A 10,319-nucleotide genomic window follows, 5' to 3' on the forward strand; every position below is an offset into this window, starting at 1 on the left:
AGTACAACTGTGCAGTAGTTTGAACATCTTTGGCATTGCATTTCTTTAGGACTGAAATAAAAACAGACCTTTTCCAGTCCTGTGGCCACTGCTGAGTTTTCCAAATTTGCTGGCATATTGAGTACAGCACTTTCACAGCATCATCTTTTAGGATTTGAAATAGCTCAACTGGAATTCCATCATATCCACTAGCTTTGTTCGTAGTGATGCTTCCTAAGGCCCACTTGACTTCACATTCCAGGATGTCTGGCTGTAGGTGAGGGATCACACCATCCTGTGTTGCGGCTGCTACTGCTGCTAAGTCACTTCAGTTGTGTCCGACTCTGTGTGACCCTGTAGATGGCAGCCCACCAGGCTCCCCCATCTCTGGGATTCTCCAGACAAGAACACTGGAGTGGGTTGCCATTTCCTTCTCCAAGGCATGAAAGTGAAAAGTGAAAGTGAAGTCGCTCAGTCCTATCTGACTCTTAGCGACCCCGTCGACTGCAGCCTACCAGGCTCCTCCTGGGATTTTCCAGGCAAGAGTACCGGAGTGGGTTGCCATTGCCTTCTCTGCCATTGTGTCATTAATCCATGACAAAAGAGGAAAGAATTTACAATGGGACAGTCTCTTCAATAAGTAGTTTTGGTAAAACTGGACAGCTACATGTAAAATAATGAAATTGGAATATTCTCTAACACTATATACAAAAAATAAACTCAAAATGGATAAAAGAGCTAAATATAAGACCAGAAACCATAAAACTAGAAGAAAATATGGGAGGAACAGTCTTTGACATATATTGTAACAGTATCTTTTGGCTCTATCTCCTAAAGCAAAGGACATAAAAGGGAAAATAAACAAATGAGACCTAATTAAACTTAGCAGCTTTTGCATAGCAAAGGAAACCATCAATAAAACAAAAAGACACCTAACTGAATGGAATAAAATATTTGCAAGTGGTATGCCCAATAAGGGGTTATTATCCAAAATATATAAACGGTTCCTACAACTCAACATCAGAAAAACAAACAACCCATCTAAAGAATGGGCAGAAGACGCAAATAGCCACTTTTTCAAAGAATATATACAGAAGCTTCAGTATCATCAGTCATCAAAGAAATGCAAATTAAAAGCACGTGAGGGAGCTCCCTGGTGGACAAGTAGCTAAGCTCTGTGTTCTGAATGCAGGGGCTCAGGTTCAACCCTTGGTCAGGGAACTAAGAGCTCACACAGAGCAACTAAAGATCCCTCCTGCCACAACCAAGACTGAAGATCCCACATGCTGCGGCCAAATAAATAAACATTAAAAAAAAACACATGAGATATCACCTCACACCTGTCAGAATGTCTACAAGCAAAAAGAACACAAACAAATGTTGGTGAGCGTGTTTTAAAAAGGGAAACCTCCTCTGAGGTTGTTAGGAATGTAAACTGGTACAACCCCTGTGGAAACAGTAAGGCAGTTTCTTAAAAAATTAAAAATAGAAGCACCATATATAGTTTTGGGTATACATTCAAAAATAATGAAACTCCACTCCCAGATACATATTAAAAAAATAAGGAAAACGCTATTTTGAAAAGATACACACACCCCAATGTTCACAGCAGCACTCTTTACAATAAAGATACAGTAGCAGGGACTTCCTTGCTCCAGTGACTAAGACTTCCCACTTCCACTGCAGGGGGCATGCGTTTGATTTCTGATTGGGGAACTAAGATCTTGCATGTGATGTGGAAAAAAGAAACATCGATACTCCAGCAGTGTGTGTAATCTGAATTTATACTTAAAAAAATATGAAGGCAACCTAAGTGTCCATCAACAGATGAACTGATAAAGATGTTACAATATAGAATCCACACCCACAGAATGAAACACTACTAAGCCATGAAAAAGGATGAGATTTTGCAGTATGCACGTATGCAACAACACGGATGGACTCTGAGGGCATTATGTTGAGTGAAATAAGTCAGACGGAGAAAAACAAACACTGTATAATATAACTTACATGTGGGATCCAAAAAACGAAACAAACTGGTGAATATGTCAAAAAATAGACTCACAAATACAGAGAAAAATTAGCGGTCACAAGTGGAAAGAGGAAAGCGGGGAGCGGGATTATAGGAGGAGGGTATTAGAGATACAATCTACTATATATAAAATAAATGATCCACAACTACACAATAAGTCCCCTATGTATGAATGAGTTCTGTTCTGAGAGTGTGTTCATAAGTCCAATTTGTTCAAAACTCCAAGAAATTTAGACTCAACAAATTTAGGTCCCCAACTAACACAAATGGCTATGTAGTACTGTGCTATAATAGGTTTATATTACTTTTCACACAAATAATATATTAAAAAACACACAAAATAAAGAAAACATTTTCAGTCTTAAGGTACAGGACCTTGGAAAGTACAGTAGGACAATGCAGTGGCTGGCACACGGGCTGGCATCCAGGGAACAGGCAAGAAGAGTTACTGACTGGCGGAGGGAGAGGAGGTGGGAGATGGTAGAGCTGAAGGGTCATCAGCAACAGGAGACAGAGGGGCGAGCTGCAGCTTCACTCATGTCTGAGTGATGGAATGCAGGTTTGCACCTTTGAAAGTTTGGAATTTGAAGGTTCATATGTGGGGGACTTACATCTATTGTACAACACAGGGAGTATAGTCAACATTTTATACTAACTATAAATGGAGCATAACCTTTAAAAATTATGTATCACTAAGTTGTACACCTGAAACTTATATAATGTTATATACCAACTATCTCAATGTTAAAAAGAAAAAATATGTAAGGTTAAAAGGTACTTATTCACAGCTCTATTCCCAAAGAATGGTGATTTCCGCCCCCCGCCAAAGAAAGGCAAGAGACCACCTTCCCTGCTTTATAAAGTTCTTTTTCCTGGACCTAACTCTGCAAACAAAGAAAGGATACTTAATGGCAGCCAGGATGAAAGCACCTCAAGTACAAGCACAAAACAACTAGGGAGCACGGACTAATTAGGTACTCATGAACTGCCACAATCCTTACACAACAAAGGGAGGAAAGCCAAGGGCACAGGAGAGACTAAAAGTTAACTGATTTGCAGCAAAGCAATGTATTCAGTACCACAGGCTCGAAAATTTTGTCATTGGCATTAAGTTGCTTTCTTTTTCCTACTTTGAGTTTCTTTTTCAACTGCTCATCTCTTTAAATCAATTATGCTACTTTGTAACCCTGAAAGGTCAAAACTTATTTAAATGTTCAAAAAGAGTTGGGCAGACACATTTGGAAAGTCAGTTGAGAAAATAACTTAAGTGTCCAGTGTCAGGGAATTAGGTGATGCAGTGTAAGTGGTCTATGGTATTTTGTTTCCTTAGAGTGTAATTACTTTACAATATTTTATTAGCTTCTGCTGTACAACAAAGTGAATCAGCTATCAGTTCAGTTCAGTTCAGTCGCTCAGTTGTGTCCGACTCTTGGCGACCCCATGAATTGCAGCACGCCAGGCCTCCCTGTCCATCACCAACTCCCATACGTATACATATACCCTCTCCCTCTTGAGCATCCCTGCCCCCATCCCATCCCCTGGGTCAGCACAGAGCACTGAGCTGAGGCCTGCTAACAGCAGCTTCCCACTAGCTGTCTATTTTACACATGGTAGTGTATTTATGTCAAACCGAACTTCCCAATTGTCTTATGGTACATAGTCCTTGTATCGTGCTTCTTCCTTATAAAAGAAAGCAAGTTCATTACATAAGAATTGAAAACATAAACAAGCAAAAAAAATTAAGGAATATTTTTTATTCTATTAATCCTCTGTTGCCTTTCCACCTAGATCCTTTTGCAACAGGTAATGATTTTCCAAAAATAGAAGGCCATCACATAGCTTTTTAAAGCCTATCATAATTTATTTATGCCATCCAGCAAAGGAATATTTATATGTTTTTAACACCCTACTGTTTGGCATGTAAATACTTACAAATTTTCACAATTATAAACAACCTGGAGGAAGAAAAAGTGAGTATGAATTCAAGCTTAAATGCAAAAATAAGAACTGATGTATTTCAGGAATCACACATTGTTACCACCCATCACTTTCTTATTCACTCACACAGTTCTTTACTCAGCAGATAGATGTTGAATATATGTACCTGCAGTGTGTCAGGCACTTAGCTAGGTACAGTGAAAAGTGAAAGTGTTAGTCACTTAGTCATGCCTAACTCTCTGTGACCCCATGGACTGTAGCCTGCCAGGCTCCTCTGTCCATGGGATTCTTCAGCCAAGAATACTGGGGTGGGTTGCCATTTCCTTTTCCAGGGGATCTTCCAGACCCAGGGATTGAACCCAGGTCTCCTGCATTGCAGGTAGATTCTTTACCATCTGGACCACCAGTGAAGCCTCCAAGCTAGATGCTGGGGATTCAGTAAATAGAAAGATGCGGTCCATGCTCTCATGGACTTAAGGTAAGAAACAGAGATGTAACCAATTACAAAAAACTCTGAAAAGTGTTTCAATGTAGACAAAACAGAATTTACAAAATTACTCAATACAATAGAAAAATCACTGGGCAAGAATCAATGTTTTCAAAGTGAGTTGTGAGGGTAACTCCAGGAGCAACCTGGTTTCTGAAAAGTACTCTCCCAGGATTCACTGGGACTCCTAACTCATTCTTCTGTTTTAATATATAAATTAACTTCTCCTCACTCTTTGCACAAAATGAAAGCTCCAACTGCAAAGACACAGCACCCGAAGCACACACACACGCACACACACACACCCCGTGTGTGGCTGATCACACATCTGGCAGACTACCCACATCAGGAGGTACACTGTGCCTGTTAGTGTTGTACAGCTGAATGGATTTCACACTAACTATCTTTCTGGCAAGTTGCACTTTGCTAACAGATTCTAATTACCTCATTAAACTCTATATCCAATTTTCGGAATATAATAAGTTTATGGAGAGCCTGCTACCTGCCAGACACTCTGTATATCAGTGCAAATGTTCACAATAATTTCAACTAGTGGATATCTTTATCCCTATTTTACAGATGAAGAGACTGAGATACAGAGTTTTCATCATGTACTGGGAGATACTACACATCCGAGCATTCGCTGTGCATCCTTCTCTTTCCTCTGCCCCCACAGTTCCCCACAGAGAACAATTCTGCTCTACTGCAGGTCGCCTGCTCCCAGGGTGCTGTCTTTTTAAATTTTTTATTTTATATTGGGGTATAGTTGATTAACAATGTTGTGTTAGTTTCAAGGGTTTAGCAAAGTGGTTCAGGTATACATATATGTGTATCCATTCTTTTCAAATTCTTTTCCCATTTAGGTTGTTACAGAATACTGAGCAGAGCTCAGGGTACCACCTTGTAATGTGGACCCATCTTGGGCAGCCTGAGACAGCAGGACCCCTGCCACATCTGCTCCAGAGAAGGGCTGGAGAGCATCCCATGGGGCACTGCCTCTGCCTCAGAAAGGGACAGTTGTCCTTCATTCCCAGCAACCAGAGGGCTTCTGCCCCAGGGTAAAGCACAGGTCCCTACCCTGGCCAGAGGGAGAGAGGGAGCTGCCACTGCCAGCTCTCTGAATACCCAGGCTCTTCCCTTCCATCTTTCCCACCCAACAGGAAAGGGAAGAATGCTCCTGTCACTTCAGTGAGCTTAGCGCCACCTTCCAGGGGTCTCGCCAGCGTTCCACCTGTGGACATGCAACATTGTTTTCCAGCAGGAGAGGACCTAACACCCTGGGTTAGGTGTTAAGGGAATGGATTGAACACTCACAGCTGACAGTCACCCTCCCAGAGCCTCAGTTTTATTTTTAAAAATTTATAATTATAATAAAAGCAGACAATAATAGTTCTCCTCGCTAGTGAGGCTTAGAGAGGTTAGTGCTTGTAGTTCAGCCTAGCAGGTAAGTGTTCAATAAATATGAGCACTTCATACCTTAAAGGAGGGATAAGAGACTGGGTCATAAATTTTACCTGCAGTGGGTTTCATTTAAATTATGAGCAAAAGGAATAAATAAAAAGTGAAAAGTTTATAGAGAGAAAGAAAACAAAGAAATATACAAGAGGCCAAAAAATTACACAGAAATTTTGTTCCTGAATATCACAGTTTCAATTTTTTATTCCAATATACCAGACTTACAACATTCCATAAAAGTCAGATTTTCAATGGAAAAGTTTCTGCCCCTTATTATTAAAACTTAAAAGTTTCTTCCAGTTTAAAAGTGAAGAATCAAAGTAAGAATCAAAAGCTGCATAAGAAAGAAACTATGACTTTGCAGGCCAAAATTACGTAGGAGGTTTGTCTTATAACTTCAAACCAGAAGGAAAAATATGCTGCTGCTGCTGCTAAGTCACTTCAGTCGTGTCCGACTCTGCGAGACCCCATAGATGGCAGCCCACCAGGCTCCCCCGTCCCTGGGATTCTCCAGGTAAGAACACTGGAGTGGGTTGCCATTTCCTTCTCCAATGCATGAAAGTGAAAAGTGAAAGTGAAGTCGCTCAGTCCTTTCCAACTCTTAGCGACCCCATGGACTTCGGCCCACCAGGCTCCTCTGTCCATGGGATTTTCCAGGCAAGAGTACTGGAGTGGGGTGCCATTGCCTTCTCGGAGGAAAAATACGAGTTGAGTCCAAAGAATTCTTTATTTCTACTGGAATTGAACTTCAAATCTGTTATAATTAGCCTAAATTTCTCTGGGATGTACTATGGGCAGACTATAAACTGGATCAAAACATGTGGAGTAGAGTAAGAATTATTTATTTGTAATAAAATTCCCTATGATGTTCTTCCATAATGTATAGTCTGTAACAGATATTCAGCCAGACAGTCTGTTTTAACAACGTGTGTCATCTAATATACTCATCACATCACTTTCACAGTCTTGTCAAACATACTTCGAAATTTACAAAGTCTGACAGATACATATCCTGTCCTCTTTTAAGATGTCATAGCAAACATTTGGCACAATTAGGTGCTATTGGACATGTTATCGCCTTGTCACCTGCTCAAGGATAACTGGACTGACAGCAGCCTAAAGCCTTTTGGTATCCTCCAAAACTCAGATTTAAGGTTAAACTCTGCACTTCACTACTCATATATAGCAATCAATGAAGTCCTCACAAGGTACAGACATGCCTGGTTATAAGGACTTACACTTAATTTAGGAAGACTAGACACTTTAAAAGTTTCTATCAGAGGTCTAAAGAGTTTGTGGCTTTAAAACAGGAATTAATATTTCAAACAAAAGCGTGCAGGGCTAAGGCAGTCAGATACAACTATCCTGTGTGTCCATCCCTCACATAAAGAAACCTGCTATATTATTAGGAATTAAAAAAAAATCAGCCTAAAGTATCAACCAGTTTTTTAAATAATTATCTTCCTTGGATTGCACTGTGTGTTGATCTCAGAAACATGAAAGTAATCATTTCACAAAAAAGTTCCAGCAAAGTGACAGTTTTTATGTTATTGTTATTGAAACAGTAACCATGCAACTTAAAACTTTCATTTTGTATTGGGGTATAGCGGATTAGCAAACAATGTTGTGAAAGTTTCAGGTGAAAGGGGACTCCTCCGCCATACATATACAGGTATCTCTTCTCCCCCATTCTCCCCTCCCATCCAGACTGCCACATAACATTGAGCAAAGATCCCTGTGCTATACAATAGGTCCTTGTTGGTTATTCATTTTAAATATGTGTGCATATGTCCATCTCAAACTCCCTCACTAGCCCTTCCTCCCATTCTTCCCCAAGACAACCATAAATTCGTTCTTGAAGTCTGTGAGTCTATTTCTGTTTTGTAAGAATAACAGTAACAATGCAACTTTAAAAAACTATTTTCAAAAGAGGATCCAGGGTAGCGATGCTGGTAACTTTGCCTAGGACTGTGAAAGGGAGGAATGAAATGTTTCTTGCAGCACAGTGATTCTTGACTTACCCATTACTGTGTGAAAATCCCCGCCCTTTACATGACTGGTCTCCAGGGAATCCTGCCCTGTGCACCTGCCTCACCAAGCCCCCAGAGAGTTTCGGCTTAAAAAGCAACTTCATTAAGCCGTGTTCAGTACAGTCCAAAAGGGTTATTGATGCAAAGATGAGTTATTCCTGGAGGAACGTTCTTCCTAAAAGGTCAATAACTAACTAGCAAATAGCAGTAATGAGGACCTTTCAGGGCAGGGCTTCTGAACCAGGGGTAAACCGAGGCAATTAAGGGGTCAAGTTTGAAATCTTTAGCAAACAAGCGAAAAGGTGAATAGGTGAATTTTTATGGGAAAAAAGTTCAGAGTATTACATCACCCGTTCATAGCAACCTGAGACTCTTCCCTCGCAGAATCATATAACCATCATTTACGAGACGGACTAAATGATACCCGAGTTCTAAAGTCGGTTTGGGGAACTCTGCTGAACGATGCATGATGCCTTCTTTGAACAACTAACATTCCGGGTCCCCCACCCCCAAGAACACGAGGGCTCACTCACTATAAGATGAGGTAGCCTCTTTTAACGCCTGTTTGTGGAGGAGATAGGTGGAGGCGGGGCGGGGGGGCGGGGTAGGGGTGATGCCGGGCACTTCCCAAGTAGAAGCACGATCATTTCTTAAAGGGAAGGGGCTCCCTCTGCATCTAGAGATATCCGCGGCACCCCAGCGGTGAATCTTGTTCTGTGCTTGATCTCAAAAACCCGCCCAGTGCCCACCGCTGTTTAAGAGCGGTTCTGTGAGCTTTAGCAAAGTGAACTTGTCTTATTCAAAGAACACCCAAAAGAGCAGGAAAGGAGGCAAAAACTCCAGGAACACGTGGACTTAATACCCACACCAGCCGCCTGACGGGGAAACAAATAACCCTCCTCCGGGACCCCTGATCCACCGACAGCGGGAGGTCAGACCTCGCGAGTCGTTACCGTCCGGGGCGCGCTCGCGGTCCGGGAGGAGGCTCATCGCTGCTCCGCGCAGGGCTGCCGGGGCGCGGCTCCTGCCGTTCAGGCCTCGGCGGCTGCAGTTGCCGAGGCAGCGCCCCCCGTGGGGACCCGCAGGTGCGCGCAGCCGCTGCTGGGCCCGAGCCACCGCTCGGGACGGACGGGGACGCGCTCGCGCTGCCTGAGCTCAGCCGTCCGAGGCTCCCGCGCCTCTCTATTAATACTTGCTGAGCTGCTGGCGCCCTGCCGCCTGCTTGACCCGGGGCCAGGGTCTCTCTGCCCGAGCTGGGAAGGGCTGGGGGACGGTGTGTCGGGGCGTGAGGCATTTGCCCGAGGAACTGGCAGGGCGTACCCCGTAGCAAACCTTGCCCCGCTCCCCGCCCCCCGACCCCCGCTCCGAGGTAGAGACTGGGCATGAGTGAGTGAGCCTTGGAGTGTGACCTTCCCAGCTTCCATCTTTTTGGAGTCACCACCACGCAGGGTCCGATCTGGCGAGAGAAGCCCTAAGCTAAATCTGATGACCACTCCAAGCCACCAGCGCAGGGAACCTATTTTAGGGCAGCCGCTCCTCATTCATTCAGGCCTGCCTTGACATTTAAGAGTTCCATAAGCAAATGCCTTACCCCGATCGGATTTCACCCTTTTGCCTCCGCAACATTTCAAGTTTGAAGAAGGGAAGGCAGTCTGCACCTTGTTGTCCAGGGGTAAAAAGAGCAAAGAGGGCAGTGGATTCGCTATTTGTTTGGTGTTTAGACTAAAGTGTTCACAACACTCATTCTTCCAGCAAGCCCCTGAAAGTTGGGCTCCAGCCATGTTCCTATTGTAAATTTAAATCTCATCAGTGAGGGCTGCTTTTTTTGCCGTCCCTCCAAGTGTTATGTTTAAATTCCCTTAGGAGTTTTTAAGTGAGGCCATTGAGATGATAGGAGCAATCAGTTAACGCTAATTCAAAGAACACTGATGACAACTACATTACAGACCTGCATTCATAATCCAGATCCTTCAAGGGCCTTAAAACAAACAAACAAACAAACAAAAAACCTGGTTTACTTCTGCACAGAGCCTAGAGTGGTTTCTTAGGTGAATTATTTCCTCTGGCTGCATAATTAAAGCTTGTATCAGTGATGACAGTGCAGCCCTTTTCTCTCAAAAGAACTGATGATTCCTAATATACCCAAAACTAGAGTTATTAAAAATATTAAAGACCCTGCAGACAAATTTTGTGAAGTTTCTGAGACCCCCTTCCTCCATCTACTCTTTTGTATGTAGCTCCACTGACAAAGTACTGAGAGCTAGTCATGGAAGCACAAATAAGAACTTCAGGAGTTAACCTTTGGTGACTCTATTAAAAAATATGGAAAGGAGTATGCACTCTGGCAAGATTTTCATTTACTTTTTTTAGCTTTGTAATAAGTGGGCCCTCTCTAGCC

At 42.7% G+C, this 10,319-nt stretch overlaps 1 protein-coding gene across 3 annotated transcripts in view; it reads right to left on the bottom strand.

The window, feature by feature from the left end:
• The window catches only part of GADL1 (glutamate decarboxylase like 1), a 194,497-nt gene extending 185,428 nt beyond the window's left edge, over nucleotides 1-9,069 (bottom strand). The window contains exon 1 of one of the 3 annotated variants that reach the window (XM_019984721.2): nucleotides 8,875-9,069. In XM_019984721.2, coding sequence (XP_019840280.2) covers nucleotides 8,875-8,911 — 37 coding nt within the window. In that variant the 5' untranslated portion in view covers nucleotides 8,912-9,069. Of the gene's footprint in view, nucleotides 1-8,859 lie in introns of all 3 variants that reach the window. The other 2 variants (XM_019984720.2, XM_070777301.1) reach the window with 2 other exon arrangements.
• Nucleotides 9,070-10,319: the final 1,250 nt, after the last annotated feature.

This window comes from Bos indicus, chromosome 22, assembly GCF_029378745.1.
Source record: "Bos indicus isolate NIAB-ARS_2022 breed Sahiwal x Tharparkar chromosome 22, NIAB-ARS_B.indTharparkar_mat_pri_1.0, whole genome shotgun sequence".
In the NCBI taxonomy this organism is placed as follows: domain Eukaryota; kingdom Metazoa; phylum Chordata; class Mammalia; order Artiodactyla; family Bovidae; genus Bos; species Bos indicus.